Source organism: Filicampus tigris, chromosome 17, assembly GCF_054856515.1.
Source record: "Filicampus tigris isolate MCC_2025a chromosome 17, RoL_Ftig_1.0, whole genome shotgun sequence".
Classification (NCBI taxonomy): Eukaryota; Metazoa; Chordata; class Actinopteri; order Syngnathiformes; family Syngnathidae; genus Filicampus; species Filicampus tigris.
The window spans coordinates 1,678,404-1,699,043 of record NC_141233.1 but is presented as its reverse complement, the minus strand read 5'-3'; the positions used below and the strand labels follow the sequence as shown (position 1 = coordinate 1,699,043).

The 20,640-nt window shown below is 42.1% G+C and overlaps 2 protein-coding genes across 4 annotated transcripts in view; one reads left to right on the top strand and one right to left on the bottom strand.

The window, feature by feature from the left end:
* Nucleotides 1-20,640, top strand: part of opcml (opioid binding protein/cell adhesion molecule-like) — a 172,838-nt gene that overhangs the window by 91,373 nt on the left and 60,825 nt on the right. The gene's annotated exons all lie outside the window — the stretch shown is intronic.
* The window catches only part of ntm (neurotrimin), a 256,256-nt gene continuing 245,248 nt past the window's right edge, over nt 9,633-20,640 (bottom strand). For all 3 annotated transcript variants that reach the window (XM_086056947.1, XM_086056946.1, XM_086056948.1), the window contains one exon: nt 9,633-10,404. In XM_086056947.1, the coding sequence (XP_085913073.1) occupies nt 10,133-10,404 (272 nt within the window). In that variant the 3' untranslated portion in view covers nt 9,633-10,132. The remainder of the gene's footprint in view (nt 10,405-20,640) is intronic.

The window sequence follows — 20,640 nt, the reverse complement described above, 5'->3', positions numbered from 1 at the left end:
AGAATTGTTATGTCCTGGGAGTTTGGGAGCTTCGATGACTCTTGATTGTACAAATATGGACTAGTACATTTTTGGAATGACGAACTCAAAAAGTTATGAACGGACCTGGTTCATTTTAAGATTTGTGCGCTGAACTTTGAAGTAGTTCGCAAATAAGATGAATTTTCCCAACACTGCATTTTATAGCATGTATGTCACTTAATTTTTCAATGTATTCAAACACACTTTAAAATTAAAAAAAATGATTTCAACATAATATTGAGAAAGAACCAGAGCAACAGATAACAAAAAAAATATTGTACAATTTACCGATCCCTCTTTGTGTTTACAGTATGCAAATCTCATTTATTCCCAAACAAACTTAATGAGTGAACTCACAATAAACATCAATAATGTCCAAAGATGTACCTTATAAAATGAACCTACAGCTGTTGCTTTGTAGCAGGATTACAGAGGATAACTTTCAATAATTTTCAAAAAAAGGCATAATTTGAGCGGCACGGTGAGCGACTGGTTAGCACGTCCGCCTCACAGTTCAGAGGTCGTGGGTTCGATCCCAGCTCCGGCCTCCCTGCGTGGAGTTTGCATGTTCTCCCCGTGCCTGTGTGGGTTTTCTCCGGGTACTCCGGTTTCCTCCCACATTCCAAAAACATGCATGATAAGTTGATTGGATACTCTAAATTGCCCCTAGGTGTGATTGTGAGTGCGGATGTTTGTCTCTGTGTGCCCTGCGATTGGCTGGCAACCAATCCAGGGTGTCCCCCGCCTACTGCCCGAAGACAGCTGGGATAGGCTCCAGCACGCCCCGCGACCCTTGTGAGGATAAGCGGTACGGATAATGGATGGATGGAATGGCATAATTTGAATTACCGTATTTTCCAGACTATACGTTTTTTTCATAATTTGGCCGGGGGGGCGATGTATACTCCGGAGCGATTTATGTGTGAAATTATTAACACATTACTATATTGTATCCCTTTCCTTTTCAAAGTCAGCTAACAATACACCAAACAACCACAGGAGGGTGTTCTAAGGCTGCATATACACATGCATTACATATTGACTTTACAACGGGCAGAATAATAGTGCAGAGCTGGGCAGACCTGTAATATCATCTCACATAAAGAAACAAAGATAAATCCTTAACGCTATTAAAATGCATGGACAATTTAAACAGTTAAATCATAATATTTTGTTAAATAAGTAATTAAAATATCAATCCATCCATCCACCCATTATCTATACTGCTTATCCTCACAAGGGTCGCGGTGAGTGCTGGAGCCTAGTATGATAAAAAGGCAATTTGACTATCAATACATCTACTTGCTTTGCCTGTGGTCTTACACACACGTACGGTGTGCGGACCACAACAAAGAGATAATTACGATCGAATACATAAATACTTTAGGAGACTTGGAAACATTCTACATGGTCGGCGATAAATAAAAGACTTATTTAATCGATCTACGACCGTTTTGGTGAGTTTAAAGTTATCTTACCTTGTAGTGTTGTCCACATTAATTTAGAGAATTTACACTGGCTGAAGCGGGTAGTATAGACCAATTGATTCCGCACCAAGGCGGAACTTTGGTTCCCGCAAGTCTTTCTGACATACGTGTTAGAAATTCCTCATTAGTGCTTCGTTTATACAGGCATTGGTTTACTGTTTAACTTGTGTGTTTTACACCAGACATGTTTTCAGGCAGCCAATGGGTCCTTTCTTTACGTTGATTTATGTCGGGCATATTGTTGGACAGCTAAGTGGTCCTAACGAGAGACGTTTGGAGTCTGTTAGCCGTTAGCGGCTAGTGGCAGATGCGCGCCTCTTCGTCGTCGTGTATGGGCGGGGATTGAGCGAGTTGTTAACTGAAGCCACATTGCTCCCTATCAGTGTGTCCGGTCACGCTCTTTGATTCGAGTGACTGTTTGGATGAGGCGCTCCGGTGAATCCCCCCAAATTCACATATTGTGAATGTAAGCTAAATGTGACCATCGTAGCTCAGTGGAAATGTGTACTTAGCACACAATTTTATTATTTTGATTCATATGGACACATTTATCGGCGTTACGCGACAGAGGCTATTTGGCTTCCGGGTGGTGTAGGCGGGGCGTTGTGTAATGTAACGTAAGTATACCGTTCAGCCTGTTGTCTCTATTCTATTTTAAATTGTTCGTTCTTTAAATTTTAAATGTCATGTCTGTTCTTGATGTTGGATTTTATCAAATACATTTTCTTAAAAAATGCGACTTATACTACAGTGCGACTTATATATGCATTTTCTACTTTATTATGCATTTTATGGCTGGTGCGACTCGTTCTCCTTACTGACTTATAGTCCGGAAAATACGGTACTTGCTGTTTTAGCTCTTTCAAATTCACACAGTCTAAACAAAATACTGTGTTGCATCTATAGATCAACAGTGGAATTACACACAAAATAGTCGAGAGTTAGATCAAAATTGAGTTAACTGTACAAAAAAAATCTGCCAAATAGTGGGACTTCAAACACGGAACCCGAGATGGAGGGGGGTTTACTGTATGTGAATTGTCATCTGGGACTCCATTTCGCATTACCCTCCACTACAGCATCAACCTCAAGGGGATACAATATTCTCATTTAAGAATGTACGAAGGAGATTTGACATGGCAGGACATGGAGGCCTGTTGTATTAAGGGGGTGGTTGGGCCGGGATGACCATGTTTTCACTAACAAGTTAATTTCATATATTTTTTCATCGGGAAAATGAAAAGAGTTGTCATTTTCTATTTTATCAATACATTTGGGAGGAATTAGGAAATATGTGACTTCATGAACGCCTCCTGTTAATGAGGAAAATGGCCGCGCCCCCTACCGTTCTATCCTTGTTCGGTCGGAGTCACTGGAGGGACCGATTACAAACTCTCCATTGGAAATCATTGTACTTTCATTGCTTATAACTAGGGCTGTCCCAAATGATTATTTTTCTCCCGATTAATCTATTGACTAATTTTACGATTACTCAATTAGTTGAACAATTAATTTTTCGACTATCTTTGACTTGACGATTATTCATTCATTCATTCATTATCCATACTGCTTATCCTCACAAGGGTCGCGGGCGTGCTGGAGCCTATCCCAGCTGTCTTCGGGCAGTAGGCGGGGGACACCCTGAATTGGTTGCCAGCCAATCGCAGGGCACACAGAGACAAACATCCGCATTCACAATCACACCTAGGGGCAATTTAGACAGTCCAATCAACTTACCATGCATGTTTTTGGAATGTGGGAGGAAACCGGAGTACCCGGAGGAAACCCACGCAGGCACGGGGAGGACAATGCGAACTCCACACAGGGAGGCCGGAGCTGGGATCGAAACCACGACCTCTGAACTGTGAGGCGGGCGTGCTAACCAGTCGACCACCGTGCCGCCCGACTTGACGATTATTAATTCAAAACACTTCTGAAAGCTTATTTAAATTCTTTGTTTATTTAAGTAAAAAAAACTTTTGAAACTGAATGAACAGTCACTTCCTCTTTTAGGAAGGCATCATGACGTGTGAACATGAATGAGGTATTTATCCATACATAACGGTGAAACAATGTGCAGCAGCCCAAGTAAAAGAATTAACAAAAATAAATAACATCAGTTTTCTTAAACCTGAAACAGATAAAGCAGTGCATTCTTAAATATAACAATGAAAAAGCACACACTACATATTGGTACAGTCACGGACTATGGTTAGCAGGCCAGTGTTTCCTCGGTTTTTTTTTTTCTGCCTTTATTTTTATTTTTTTAAAGCAGCGGGAACGGGACATCATCCTAAATACGATCTGCATGCTGTGCTGCGCCCACAGAGAGCTTTCCGGAGCAGATATATAAACTGATGTCGCGCGTTACTGTTTATAGGTACATACAGCAGCGGAACCAACGTAACATTACCTACAAGCACCACCACAATTTGACTGGAGTGAAATAGCTCCGCGAACGTTAGCTACATAATGCACCAAGTTGAAACACAAAACGCCGTGACTCTGACTGCAACCCGCTGCTTTGAGAAATGAAACTTAACGATGCACGTTAATACGTCGGACGTAACAGTAATTTCAGTAAAATCGGGGGATATTAGTTATTTAGTTAGATAGATTTACGATACTCCAGCTTTCTGCTTTCTCTCGTCGTCCAGTAGTACTCTTGAGTGACGTAGCTTTTAGTGTTCGATCATGGCTGATGTGCCATGATGTGTGGTACGCCAAATCAGCTTTACAGAGGGTGCAGGCGACCAACTCGCTCTACCTTTCTTTGAAGTATGTCCATACTTTGGACGTTTTTGTCCGCTTTTTTAGCGGGGACGCTGGTATCCGGCGCCTCCGCCATTTCTACTGTGCGCACTTGTTTACAACTGACACAATGCATATGTTGATGTATTTACATCATTGACACTCAAGCGTCAACGATACTTGACGTCGACGGTATGTTGTGCGTCCTGACGTATTTACGTCATCGGCCACGTCGACTATGCTGACTAGTTGGCACAGCTCTATTTATAACGTCCAAACATGGTGATCAATTGGCACCAAAATTTATGTGGATAAAGATCCATGCTTGCCTGATTGCTTGCTCTCTCCCAGCTGCCGTCTGCCTCCTGAGAGTTGACACGAGTTTAGCGTAATTAAATGTCCGAAATATAACCAGTCTGGGTTCGTGTGCGCATTAATGCCCTTGTCCGCTTCAGCTTGTGAAAGTGGAAAAGTAATCGCCACTGTATTTTTGATTTTGAGGAGGTGATCAAGATGAGCTCACGTTTGCTGTCAATAGATCCAAACTATTGTGCAGGACACTTTTATACTTTAACAGGCTGAAGTGGACAGGAGTAGTAATGTGCATTTGCATTTTGGTGGCGATCGGTCGCCGTTTTAGACAACAGAACTGACAAAGCGAGCAATATAACCATGCCTGCCTCCCTCCTGTGACGTAGACCGCTGAGACCGAAAAAATAACAAGCCAAGCTCCAAAAGAGGGTGGGCCAATTTGTCGTGAATCTGATCACAAAAAGCCCTCAATTCACTACAGAGTCTTTTGGGGGGGTATTTTAGTACCAATGTCATTTTTAAATGCAAACCTATTATATGAGTGCCACTGTTAAGATCATCCAAGTGTCGCTTTAAGCTTATATTCAGCCTATTCACCGATAACTGTACTGGTAGATTCAGCAATCACAATCACATCCTAAAGTTTGCTAATGATACAACTTATGTTGGCCTCATGAAGGACAAGAAGTAAAGTAGTACGGCACTTGCTGTGCTTTGTCACTCTGCTGTGACAAAGCCCCAGGGAAGAGTTATAAGGCACCAGACATCATGGTTTATTAAATGCAAATTAAAATAAAATTGTCTCCATGTGCTTCTCAATTAAAGAACTAATATCCACTGGCACATTTAAGATGCATGTCCACAACCAAATAAAAACAAGTCACTGATGGGCTAGTAGTACATTCGCCTCATTTATTCATTCAATCATTCATACTCTTTTATCGGAGGTTGGACTGCAGGGGCAGCAGCCTAAGGAGGGAAGGCCAGACTTCCCTCTCCCCAGCCATGTTGTCTAGCTGCTCCTCGGGGATCCCAAGCCAGCTGGGAGACATAGTCTTTCCAGCGTGTCCTAGGTCATCCTCAGGGCCTCCTCCCAATGGGACATGCACGGAACACCTCACCAGAGAGGCGTCCAGGTGGCAACCTAACAAGATACCCGAGCCACCTCATCTGGCTCTACTCAATGTGGAGGAGCAGCGGCTTGACTCTGAGTCCCTACCTGATGACCGAGCTTCTCATCTTATCTCTAAGGGAGAGCCCGGATACCCTGCAGAGGAAACTCATTTCAGCCGCTTGGATCCGGGATCTCATTCTTTCGGTCACGACCCACAGCTCGTGTCCATAGGTAAGGTAGGAGCGTAGATCCACTGGTAAATCTACAGCTTCACCTTCCGGCTCAGCTCTCTCTTTACCATGACGGACCGATAAGCAGTCCGTATGACTTCAGACACTGCACCGATCTGCCTGTTGATCTCCCGCTCCATCCTGCCCTCACATGTGAACAACACCCCAAAATAGTTGAAGTGCTGCACTTGGGGCAGGATCTCATCCCCGACCTGGAGAGGGCACTATACCCATTTCCGACTGAGGACATTGGTCTCAGATTTGGAGGTGCTGATTTTCATCCCAATGACTTCACACTTGGCTGGGAACCGCTCCAGCGAGAATTGAAGATTGCGACTTGCAAAGCCAATGGTACCACATCATCTGCAAAAAGCAAAGATGCAATACTGAGACCACTAAACCGGACCCCCTCAACACCTCGACTGCACCTACATAAAAATTATGTTGCAGAGGCGCAACTTGTCAACGAGGACAAGTGAGGAGATCTTCGAAGTATTCTCTCCACCAATTCCCAACGTCCCGTGTTGAGGTCAGCTGCACTCCATCCCCACTATATACAGTGTTGACAGTGCATTGCTTCCCTCACCAGAATTTCTTTGAAGCCACCCGGAAGTTATTCTCCATGGCCTCGCCGAACTCCTTCCACGTCCGAGGTTTTGCCTCGGTGACCACCAGGGCTGCATAGGCTACATTCCACTTAGCAAGCTGCTACTATTCAGCTGCCTACAGAGGTCAAAAAGGCCCAATATGACTCCTTCTTCAGCTTGACGGTATTGCTCACCGCTGGTACCACCAATAGGTTCGGGGCTTGCTGCCACAAGAGGCACTGACCACGTTTACGGCCACAGCTCCGGTTGTCCCCCGCAACAATGGAGGCATGGAACATCAAATCAAATCAAATCAAATTAGATTTATACACATTTCACACATAAAAAGCAAAAAAACGCTCCCGCCTTCCCTCCCCCCTCACAATATACACACAGACAGATATCCACAAGCACACATGCACTCACACACATGCACACGCACGCACACCCCCACACACCCCCACACACACCGACCCCCCCCGCCCCCCCCCCCCCCCCCCCCACACACACACACACACACATGTAGCCTGAACAAGAGACATGGCAAACATGGTCCACCCAGACTCAATGACCGCCACCTCGGTCACGGTTTTGCAGAGAGTGCTTTGGAGGACCCAAAAACAGGAACGCAAGACAAGAGGAAGGTTCAGGTAATTTTAATGAAATGTACAGGAATATGCAAGGCTTGGCTTGATGTGGGCTGAACGGCTTGGTGTGACTTGGACAACTCGGCGCGGCGTGGCTTGGGTAGAAAGCCTTGGTGTGGCTTGGATAGCAAGGCTCGGCATGGCTTGGGTAAAAAGTCCTGACGTGGCTTGGGTAGCAACGCCTGACGTGGCTAGGGAAGCAGGGCGTGATGAGACTTGGGAAGCAAGGCTTGACAAGACTTGGGTAGAAATACAGTGGTACCACTACTTACGAACATATCTTTATACAAAATGTACAAGTTACAAAACGCCTCAACAGGAAAATATTGCCTCTTGTTACGAAAGAAATTTTAGGATACGAAAGGTAAAATTACAGTATGGGCTGCTACTCGCAGCTCCAGAGTTTCCTGAACGCAACATACTCATAGATGCTCTGCCATTGGCTATTACCCAGCATCTTCCTGGCATCCCATTGGCTAAGAGGGACCTCTGCCGTATGTGTCTATGTGTGACACAGGTAGACAGGTAGATATATATATATATATGATAGATATGTCTATGCAGCTTCCTCGTCATTCACCCCTCTGGCCATGAGGTGTTCCGATAATTTAATGTGAATTAGAAATGAGGAAAAGAAAAAAAGAAGAAAATTGTTTTGTTTTTTTGTCCATGCAAACAAAGCAAGATATAATAAAAAAGTATGAAAAAGGGATGTATTGGTTAATCTCGCCACATTATCAAATCAGTTCTTTACAAAACGCCAGGCAAAAACCACTTCTGAGAGAGAAAATGAACCAAATAGGGAAAAAAGCGATGATGACAGCAATTAAAAGGTAAACGATGTATTTGTTACATGTTTTGATGCATATTTATGCATTTATGTCTGAATTTTGGGGGGCTTGGAATGGATTAGGGCATTTACACGGAAAACACGACTCTACGTACAAAATTTCTTCCAGAACCAATTAATTTTGTAAGTAGGGGTACCACTGTACTTGGCATGACTTGGGAAGCAAGGCTTGCCAAGACCAGGACAGCATGACTTGACGAGACTTGGGTGGCGAAGATTGACATGACCTGGAAAAGAGACAGGCTTGACGAAACAAGGACAGCCTCACTTGATGAAACTTGGATGGCAAGGCTTGTATCTACCGTATTTTCCGGACTATACGTCGCTCCGGACTACAAGTCGCACCAGCCATAACATGCATTATAAAGAAGAAAAAAACATATATAAGTCGCACTGGAGTATAAGTCGCTCCACCCCCTCTCGGAATCCAAGTTGTCTCTGTCCCGTAATGTAGATAAATGTGTCCATATAAATCAAATGAATAAAATTGTGCGCTTAGTACACATATTTCTATCGAGCTACGATGGTAACATGTAGCTAACATCCACACATGTAGCACTACAAGAAAGACTTTAAACTCACCAAAACGGTCGTCGATCGATTAAATAAGTCTTCTATTTATCGCCGACCATGTAGAATGTTTCCAAGTCTCCAAAAGCATTTTTGTATTCGGTCGTAATTTTCCACCTTTTTTTTCTCCTCTTCTTTCTTCCTCCTCCGCCCCGTGCGTCTGTGTGTGTGTGTGTGTGTGTGTAAGTGTGGGGTGTGTGTGTGGGTTTGTGTGTGTGTGTGTGCGTGTGTGTGGCTGGCTGATGATGCAAGACCACAGGCAAACATGGCGCATTTAAAGGAACAGTACACTATTTTGTATAGATGGATTGATAGACAGTCAAATTGTCTTTTTATCATACTATTTTATACTTATTTAACAAAATATTAGATTTTGACCGTTTAAATTATTCATGCATTTTAATAGCTTTTAGGATTTATCTTATGTTTCTTTATGTGGGTATCAATAACATGTGAAATTTATATAGAGGTAATTGTCATGGCTTGTTAGTGCTGACTTGTATTTATGATGTTTTGCCTCCCTCTGCAGCTTGACCAAGCTGTAAAATGGCTGTAAACACATCAAAATAACATGTTGCTTAGCAGACTACTTGAACTATGAACTCTAGGTGGCGTGATTAAATCTGCCAATAAGAAGACAAGTTAGAAATATTGGGGTCAGATTCAATTACGCTAAAGCGCCAGCAGAGGGAGACAAAACATCATAAATACAAGTCAGCACTAATAAGCCATAATTATGTAATAATAACAGTAATAATTATGTTCTACTGCAACCATGTGTTAATAATTTCACACATAAGTCGCTCCTGAGCATAAGTCACACCCCTGGCCAAACTATGAAAAAAACTGCGATTTATAGTCCGGAAAATACAGTACCCCGTTCAAGAACCACGCTTCCTACTGATGTCCACAATCATTTATTGCACATCCATTATGGAACACTGGGAAAACTAAAAGACATCCCAAGTATTAACAATAACTATTTACAATAATCTGTTTGACACAAACATTGAATCAATAAACAAAAGACAACATACAGTGTGCACCTTTCTAAACCCGTAAATATATCAAAGATAGAGTCCACCACACGATATTATGCCTTCGTCTTTCTCTCCCGCTGGCTTTCTCTGTCTGTCTGATTCCGTCACTCCATCCGGCATATGTGACCCCAAACCGGAAGTGAAAAAAATACACGGTTATAAAATAATAAACTCAAACAAATATTACAGATTTGAGTTGTCATGACAACCAATTGAAGACAATACTTGCGCCAGCAACAAGGCCTGACATGACTTGAAAAGCCTCAATTAACAAGACTAGGACAGCCTGGCTTGACGAAACTTGAATGGGAAGACATGAACCTCTGACTAAAGAGACACATAATAAGACAGGACAACACACCGCTAGACACCACAATGACCCGAGAAGGACTGAAAGAAAACTGGGAACAAAATGCAGTCATACTGACGAGACAACGAGCAACACTGGGACAAGACACAAAGGGTAAGAGAGATTAGACTGGTTAACACTAGGGAGTGGAAGGAGGACAGGTGGACACTATAATCATAATGAAACAGACACAGAAACAGTGAGAAAAAAAATAAAACTATAGACAACCCAACAAAACAAACCGAACATGACACTCCCAGGACGTGGGTGAAGTCCTCCCGGAGGTGGGAGTTGAAACGCTTTCTGATTGGGGATTCTGCGAGACGTTCCCAGCAAACCCTCACAATACGTTTGGGTCTGCCAGGTCAGACCGGCATCTTCCCTCACCATTGGAGCCCACACACCACCAGATGGTGATCGTTTGACAGCTCTGCCCCTCTCTTCACCTGAGTGTTGAAAACATACGGACGCAAATCTGATGACACAACCACAAAGTCAATCATCGAACGGCAGGGTGTCCTGGTGCCAAGTACATATATGGACAACCTTATGTTTGAACATAGTGTTCATTGTGGACAATCCGTGATGAGTACAGCAGTCCAGTAACAGAACACCACTCGGGTTCTGTTCAGGCGGGCCGTTCCTCCCAATCACGCCCCCCCAGGTCTCACTGTCATTGCCCACGTGAGCATTGAAGTCACCCAGTTAAAACGATGGAGTCCCCATAAGGAGCAGTCTCCAGCATTCCCTCCAATGACTCCATAAAGGGTTTTTCATCACAATAGTAAAGGAACTCTTTCCATATATATATTTTTTATTTTGTTTTATTTTTTTCTCTGTCGCTCATTTTACTAAGAGAGACAGGCGTTTGTGTGTTCATCTATATGTGTACTGTGTGTGTGTGTATAAGTGATCTCTCAGACTTTATTATGTAATTATTTTGAATGATCTCTGTGAACTTGGTGATTCATGCAAACATCCGGTGATGGCAAACAAGGAAGTAATCTGTCTGCGTTGTTCACATTATTTTTCTCAAAAGCACCCCGTTCATTACTACGGGCAATGTGTGACAACTAACTTTATATGACCGGCCACATTAGAAACAAGCAGATGACCGACACACACAGATCTGTCTCGTCAAATGCCACATTATGAAACAGGTTTACCAACCAACTTTAAATATCATACAAACCGAAATAGAGGCGATTTTAGGAAGAATGCGTAGTGATTGGAGCAATGCGAGCTGAAGTCAAGCCAAGCAAGCCAACAGAGATCATCAGTCATCGTCTGTGAGTGAAACAGTGATGCACGGCTGCTCTTGCTGGAGCAAGTCTGTCTATAGGGAGGGGGCGGTCACTGTGTGTGAAGAGTGAGTACATAAGTAGTTACCCAATGTTCATTAACAGAGATTTAACAATTATTTCTGTGCGTGTGTGCACGTGTGCATGTGTGTATATGCCGGTATACATATATGAGCCATTCTACCGAATTGGATGAAATTGCTGTCCCACAATGAAAATCAAATTTTAAAAAACAATGAAGTGTTCAGACCTTGCATATTTAGTGTGACCTTGCATATTTTTACCACAAGGCAATAATTGAGATACTATTAAACTGAATGTATAAAAAGTCATCTTTTATATGTCACTTCCTATTGGGAGGTGGCTGTCCCAATCTCTAACTCCTAAATTTCAATTCATGAAAAAATACTTTACTTTAATAGAACATTTTGGTTGCTTTTAAATGTATGGTGAAAGATTTACATTGATTTTGTAGATTTTTTTCAAATTAGAAGTTTTTATGTAAAAAAAACCTGTCCCAACTTTTCATGTCACTACCGAAACGCAAAGAGTATTTGTCTGTAGGCAGGGCTTGGTTTTAGCCACATCCCCAGAAATTTCACCAGTAAGAGACATTACCTTCATGTTCATCACTGGGCACATGGCGAGTAAATAGTTGGCAGCATTATTAAGTTATGTGCCCTCCAAAGTCTGAAAATCAGCACGTGGTTTTAAGGACCGTCACTACCGAACATCTCATTTCGGCAATAAAATGAACACTTTTGATTTGAATGCTAAATGTACTGTTTTCTCTCTCTGTACACATGCTCAAAACTGTCTGTGGTAGCCACGTTGTGCCTAGCATTGTTGCGTATTGTCAACAACTATCATAAAACGTCACTAACGAAACATTTCGGTAGTGGCATGATGGTTTCGGTAGTGACAATATGATGGTTATTTTTGAATAAAGTAAATTTTAAATAATATAATACATAGATACATATGTCATACATGGATACTTCTGATTTTAACAATATTACATACCATATTTTATCAAAATTTGAAGGGAATAATAAACCTGAACCGGTCACTACCGAAACATACAGAAAGGTTTCGGTTGTGACATAATGGTTTCGGTAGTAACGATATGATGTTTATTTTTGAATAAAGTAAGTTTTAAATAATATACTACATATATACATATGTCACACATAGATCTCTCTGATTTTAACAATATTCTATTTCATATATTATCTTAATTTGAAGGGAAAAACACCAAAATGCCAAAAAGCATAGCAGAGACAGAGTACAGGCAAAGGGTTACAATGACCCAGTGAAATCCAAAGAATATTTAATAAAGGAAAGAAAGAAATAAGAGATGGAAGGAAGAAGGAAAGCTGAAATCTACCAATGAGGTAGAAGAGCATGGAGCAAAAGACAAGACCACCAGATGTCTCTCAAAAAAAAGAGAGAGGGAACATACATACAGGGAAATGTATGTTCCAAAAATGTTTGTCATTCCAATTAAATTGTCATTTGGAAAATGAAACCACAGTTTTTCAATGATGAAGAGCCCTGTGATGGACAGGTGACCGGTCCAGCGTGTACCCTGCTTTTGCCCTAAGTCAGCTGCGATCAACTCCAACCCCTACGACCCTACGACAAGTACAGCACAAAGCAGTAGGAAATGGAAAAAATAATGTTTTATTAGTTATTATCAGAGCTGGGCACGTGACCATTTTTTGCCGGTCCGGCCGCGACTCTCCACCCTTGACTTGGGTACCCTTCCAGCCGCGACCCTCCAGCCATATTCATAAACATTGTTGGCCCCCGCCCCGTTCCACCCTCCAACCCAAAAAAAACCCCAAAACAAAAAAAGCGTTCGTGATTGATGTCGCTGCGGGAGAGACGCTAACGGCAGAGGCTTTTTAATTATCATTAGCTGGCTAATTTACTATTCAAACCCACTGTAGACACGCTTCAAACACGTTTCAAAATGCGCCACTAGTACTTTACTACTTACCCAACTGCGTGAGCTGACTTCCATTGCGAGCCCCGGGGTTGGTTTTGTCTTATTGTATATTATTTGGGTCAAACAGACGGCCAGAAGTCGCAGTCAAGTTGCTTATTTATTTTCCACACTTCCCCTCATTCCCGGCTTCAAAATAAAAGCATACCAGTAAACCACTTCACACAGCAGGTTTGTTATGGCGTATTTCCGGAAGTAGGGAACTCCAGAAGTAGTGCATGAATTCCACCTTGATGTGGCACCGTCATCCTTGAGTCAGTGCTGCGCGCAGTCTAGCGTTATGTTTGTTTTTGTGTGTTTGTGTGACAATGTAATTTGTGTTCAATTTGTTGTTATATTTGACATTTATTAAATAAAGTTATTAAAAAAAAAAAAAAAAAAAGCTTCAATATACTCGTGGACACAAATTGTTTTGAAACAAGTCGGCGGGCGTCGCTTCAAAAAGACAGCGACAACAATGGATATCGTGCCTGCTACAACCATAAAGGGATCGAGATGACTAGACGATGCATTTGATTTTATTGCGAAAACGATCTGGAAGGGGGGCGGCACGGTGGTCGACTGGTTAGCACGTCCGCCTCACAGTTCAGAGGTCGTGGGTTCGATCCCGGCTCTGGCCTCCCGGTGTGGAGTTTGCATGTTCTCCCCGTGCCTGCGTGGGTTTTCTCCGGGCACTCCGGTTTCCTCCCACATTCCAAAAACATGCATGGTAAGTTGATTGGACACTCCAAATTGGCCCTAGGTGTGATTGTGAGTGCGGATGTTTGTCTCTGTGTGCCCTGCGATTGGCTGGCAACCAGTTCAGGGTGTCCCCCGCCTACTGCCCAAAGACAGCTGGGATAGGCTCCAGCACGCCCCGCGACCCTTGTGAGGAGAAGCGGTACAGATAATGGATGGATGGATGGACGATCTGGAAGGTGGGAACGTGGGTCAGTAGCTTGTTTACTTTGCAGCGGCAGTAACGAGCTGCGTGGTGCATCCATCTCCGTGTGGGAAACTGTATGTCATCGCAACATGTGAGACAGCAACGTGCGCTCAAGCGTGTTTGTATTTCCTTATTGTCACATCACGTAACCTGCGCCTCCCACATGCAACTGGGGCATACCATTACAAGAGGGGGCGGGGGGGCAATACTACAATCCCTATAACAGCAGTTGTCACTTGCGCCGACGTGGGAGTAGAAAGAAGCCTAAAAAGAAGCCTTTCAATGACTAGGCTGAGATGAAATTTGGCCGCCTTGCGACCACGTCACACGCATGAGGGCCGATTGGTGGGCCGGACTAAAATCCACTTCCGGCCATGCTTAGTACAGCCATTTTTTTTATTTTGTCGGCCAGCACTTGACTGCACTTTTACGGTGCCCCTTAGATATGGTGCAACATGAATACAATAAAAGTTTTTCTGAAATAAAATACTAATTTCACACATTTTCCAACTCTGAATTTGAACCAATTCAGTAGCATGGCCCATATATATATATATATGGGAATTATGACTACTTTGCCCGCCGACTAGTCTAAAATTTTATTTGCGACTAGTCAACTAGTCTATAAGCAAGAAAACTTGAAATTGAATACATATTTAATTCAAAGTTTAAAATGCAAATGTTTTATGTATTTACAGTAGGGGCTATTTTAGCCCAAACATCAAGGACAGTTTGTTAATTTAAATTCTATTTATGTAACAACAACTGAATGAATAAAAGTGAACAATTGAAAGGGAAATACATTTCTGATACATTTGCCAATGCAATGCATGGCATTTATTATGAATAATGTAATGAGTAATGGTACCGACTCCCAGTCCAGCAGGGTCTCATTCGCCATATGTTAGGTGCATTATCATGTACACAGGCGACGGCTTTATTTTCTAGTGCCCACGTACCTATCACACACCGCAGGAGAGCAGCCAAGTTTTCAGCTGTGTGTCTTTCCTCCAAGGCGGATGACGCACACAGCTGCGGAGATGTCCTTCTGCCACATACGTGATACACGTCATAGTCATGTAAGATTCGGTGGCTATGGACGTCCATCCGTCTGTAGTTAAGGCATTGGCCACATAGCTGACCCGCTCAAATGCTCGTAGTATCTCCTCCTTCATTTGGTTATGGCTACTCTCGAGTTGGGGCGTTTTGCGACTTGGCACCACGTACTCAGACTCGATATACAGCATTAATTTTTCGAACCATCTGCCCTCAACAAAAGAAAGAGGCAGCATATCGTGTCATTTTACAAATTAGTTGGGTAATCTTTGCTGTGCAGTTAGCATCGCAGCGCCTGGCTGGAACAAACGCTCTCATGTACTCTGACTCGATATACAGCATAAATTTTTCGAACCATCTACCCTCAACAAAAGAAAGCAGCAGCATATAGTGTCATTTTACAAATTAGTTGGGTAATCTTTGCTGTGCGGTGAGCATCGCAGCGCCTGGCTGGAACAAACACTCTCATGCTCGTCTGACTGGCCCCGCCGCCATCGACCTGCAGATTCACATCGAGATTTACTTTGGATGTGGTTTCTCGTCGTTCCGGGAGAGTGGTTGTAAGCGAGTTTATGCTTACAAAGCCTACAGACGACCTTGTTGTCATCCGCTGCATCAAAATACTCCCAAACGGTGCCGTTGTTTTTCGTGGTAGCTTTGACATCTTCAGAATTGACTTTTCTTCCTTAAACTTAGCGTCCCTGCCCCCTACTATGTATGCGTGCAGGCGGAGTGGGGGTGCGGGGGGGCGGAGCAATTCTCTCTCTTGGTTCTCAGCTTGTTGACAGAGGCAGAGGCGGAAGGAACAAGATGTGTGATTCTTAATGCAGCGTTTAACCGACTAGTAAAATACTAAACGTTTAATAAATCGTAGACGGTTAAACAACTAGTCTCGCACATCCCTAATACAGTGATCCCTCATCCATCCGTCCATTATCGATACCGCATATCCTCACAAGGGTCGCGGGGGGTGCTGGAGCCTATCCCAGCTGTCTTCGGGCAGTAGGCAGGGGACACCCTGAATTGGTTGCCAGCCAATCGCAGGGCACACAGAGACAAACATCCACACTCAAAATCACACCTAGGGGCAATTTAGAGAGTCCAATCAACTTACCATGCATGTTTTTGGAATGTGGGAGGAAACCGTAGCACCCGGAGAAACCCCACGCAGGCACAGGGAGAACATGCAAACCCACACAGGCAGGCCGGAGCTGGGATCGAACCCATGACCTTTGAACTGTGAGGCGGACGTGCTAACTAGTCGACCACCGTGCCGCCCGTGATCCCTCATTCATCGCGGTTAATGGGAGGACAGAACCCGCCGCGATAAGTGAAACCCGCAAAGTAGAGTCGGACTTATGATTATTATTTCATATGATATTTATTGTACAGTTTTATTTTGGGGGATTTGCGCCTCTGGTACGCTGTTGCAAACCCCAACGTGGTTCCCACACTTCTAAATACTTGTTAAACAATCAATTTAACTATAAAAATGCAAAATGAAGAGTATGAATACCAAGCTTGCAGGCTGTGATCAGAATTTAGCTTCGACCGACCGCGGCAGATGACGAGCACGACGGAACGTTCGCTAAAAACTGCTATAAAGTTTTAATTTTTATCATAAAATTGACTTACCTTAACTATATGGCCAGGAATGCCATAATGTAATTCATCCAATACTGCACTTTAAAACGCTTGTCGCCGTCGTGAAAAGTGAAAGTAAAAGCGGCCGCTTCTTCTTCTTCTTTGTCTTCCCTCATTCTTCTTCGCCTGCTTTTTCTTCTTCTCCTCCTACTTCATTTAAAAAATGAAGAAGCATGGCCGCCAGGGATCATGCATTACCTTTATCTTTGCACAACAACATCATAAAGTCATTTGGATAAAATGCAACGCAGTATTGTAGTTAAGGTAAGCTGTTTTAAGACAACCTAAGATAAAAGTAAACTCTTTCACACTTTATTTGGCGATGTCTTAAGTCGTCCCACTCCCGCTGGCCGGCTGGGAGCGCGCTGCGCTCACAAATTATAAACACAGCTGTTGTATTGTACTATCCGATTTTTACAAAACTTTATTAGAGCAAACACATCATTACAAATATGGAGGAGAAAGTATCCGGCTTATATATATATATATATATATATATATATATATATATATATATATATATATATATATATATATATATATATATATATATATATATATATATATACACATGTATATATATACATATATATATATATATATATATATATATATATATATATATATATATATATATATACACATGTATATACACATGTATATATATATATATATATATATATATATATATATATATATGGTAGCTGGAGCCTGACCATTGTGTCTCAGCAGTAGAGCTGGGCGATATATATCGTTATCGATATCATCGTCAATCTTGCATTCACGATGTGTAATTTTACATTATTGAGCATTAATAGTGCCTCTAAAAGCATACATATGAGGAAATGCTGAAAGTCAGTGCGCATTAACGGCAGAGGAGGAGGAAGTGATCATCATTCGCCAAATCAGCGGGCAGGACCCGGTCATTTGACTCGGTCCGCACTGCAGCCGAGCTTCAAGTATGGAGGAGTGTCCAGCGGGGAATAATAGCAAGGCGCGAGTCCACTTCGTCCATACAGTCTGTAAATGGTTTGGGGTTGACAAGACTGACGTCAGTGGGAATAACATTGTTAGATGTGCCAAAACGGTCACCATGAAGAGCAATTATGTTCCACCACAAGCCATATGGATTACGAGGAAAACTTGGCGACCACGCAAGCACGCTAGACAAAAGCTTAAACACACACACTCAGAAAACAGTCGGGGAGTTGAACCAACAAATATAAACGCACTCATGCACGCACACACTCAGTCCTTTTGCAAACAAGTCAAACGTGACATCCTGGATGATCGGTTAACATTCAGTTTACACGCTTGTAGTCCACATCATTCATAACTAGCCTGTATTCCCGAGGCATGTTGTTGCACAAACTACGACGGCTTATTAATGTGACACCAGAATACACTCAAACATGAATAAAGTCACAAGTCTACATATCACAGCGATGAATGAGTGGGAAAATGCACTTTTCGGTAAATTGCAGTTTTGCTATTCAACTTTATTCTGAATATGGTGGCCAATGTGTGAGAATGCGTGTTGTCATGACGACTTTTTTTTCTCTCGCTGGGTGACACTTCGTCACACGTCACATATCAAGTACATTTTTTTTCTCATTCTGATTGCTGTAGTTAACACCTTTTTCTCATTCTGATTGCTCTAGTACAGGGGTCACCAAGTCCGGTCCTCAAGGACACCTATCCTGCATGTTTTCCATCTCTCCCCGCTGCAACACACCTGATTGAAATGATCAGCCCATCAGCAAGCTTATCAGAAGCCTGATAACGATACAGATAATTTGAAACAGATGTGTTGCAGCAGGGAGGGATGGAAAACATGCAGGATAGGTGCCCTTGAGGACCGGACTTGGTGACCATTGCTCTCGTAGTTGGCAGTGGTACACCAGTTTTTACTGCAACTCAAACTGTCACGTCATTATGGAATAACAGCAGGGACATTTAAATGTCATAAATATTCCCAAATATCAATGTAAGTCCATACATAATTTTTTGTTCTTTATTGTTAAATATCGTTGTAGAATATCATTATGTTGCGTGGGATCAATTCCCGCTCAGTGACAGTGTCTATGTGTGCCCTGCGACTGGCTGGCGACCAGTTCGGGGTGTAGTCTGCCTTCGCCCATTGACGGCTGGGATAGGCTCCAGCAACTCCCCGCGACCCTATATAGGATAAGCGGTTTGGAAGATGGCATGACATGACAATATCATTATGTTTTGCAGAAGCTGTATTTAGCAATTTAAAAGAGATGTTCACAAACGGTGTCTATCCACAATTGGTCTGTGAAGCAAGTGCAGATTTAAAATATTTTTTGTAGAATATCATCAAATTATCGTTATCAAGTTTTTTGAAAAAATATTGAGATGTATTTTTTGTCCATATCGCCCACCCCTATTCAGCAGGCATGAATGATTTTGTTTGCTTGATTGGATACCCATATAGTGAAAGCTAAAAACTACAAAGCTATCCATTAAAGTGTCTGATTTTTTTTTTAATACACAAAAAGCATGCCAATGTCCAACTTGATATGTGTAACTGGAATGTTTCAAAGATTACACAAAGACTACACAGAAACACTTACTTCCAAATGAATGAAGGGAGTTCACAGAGCCACACTGATGACAAGGAAAGCACAAGATATCCTTTGGGGATTTTCAGATGTGATATTTGTTCCAACAGGCTCTCTCCTCTAGCACTTCAGAAATGGTGATTGTTGTGGAACCTGCACACATGCAGTAGCTGTGGAGGAATATCAATCAACCCAGTGACCTTGTCATTTGAAACCCTGTGTAATAGGGTACCTGCTTCCACTGTGGCTGAACATACAGTATGTGACCTGGCATAGCAAAATGAATCAGAAGTCTCACAGGTAGATTCTGAGATATCAGTATGAGGCAATAATGGTTGAGTAGTTCAGACCTCTACCTCTTTCTTTAATTAAAAGTTTCATTTTCATTAAATAAACCATGTAAAGTATTTATAAATCACATTTTGTAAAAGGTACACAGCAAAGACATCAGTAATTATCAATGTTGGGCAAGTTACTTCCCAAAATTCCTACTTCCTACTTACCAGAGCCAGTTACGAACCGGTCCGCCTATCCGCCTATGATGGATGCCCATTTTGTAGGCGAAAAGTGGCAAACTAAAAAAAATTGTCGGACGAAGCATAGTTGGAAGCCCATTTTTTTTAGGTCTTGAACCCACAAATTAGTGAAGACGCATTGAACGTATTATTGCAAAGAATTGTTTGGGGTTGACTTCCCCTTTAACTATACATAATGTGGGGTGTAATATTAAATGTTTTGACTATGGTGGGAGATCATTGCATTCGATTAATATTTGTTTAAATAAGATTTGATAAACATAAATACTGAAACTGTTATTTGGTCGAGTAAATAAATAATACCAGACTGTAAACCATAAATAAAATTATCAACATACTCAAATTAATTTACACACATGGGAAATATAAGTTTATATTCACAATGTGTCCCTGTTATCAATCACAAAATATTGTTTAATGTATTTAATTATTATTTATAATTTGTCTAAAAAAAAAACGAGATAGGGAATGTGTAATACAGCAAAACTATCTTGATAAAGAGATATCCGACCTGACTATATCTTTATATTGTTTTTCAAAGCATGTCTTAATTTGATTTGCATGTAATTAAGTGACATTTTATTTTATGCAGCGTTATTCTATATATCTTAAGTCAAATTGCATTGC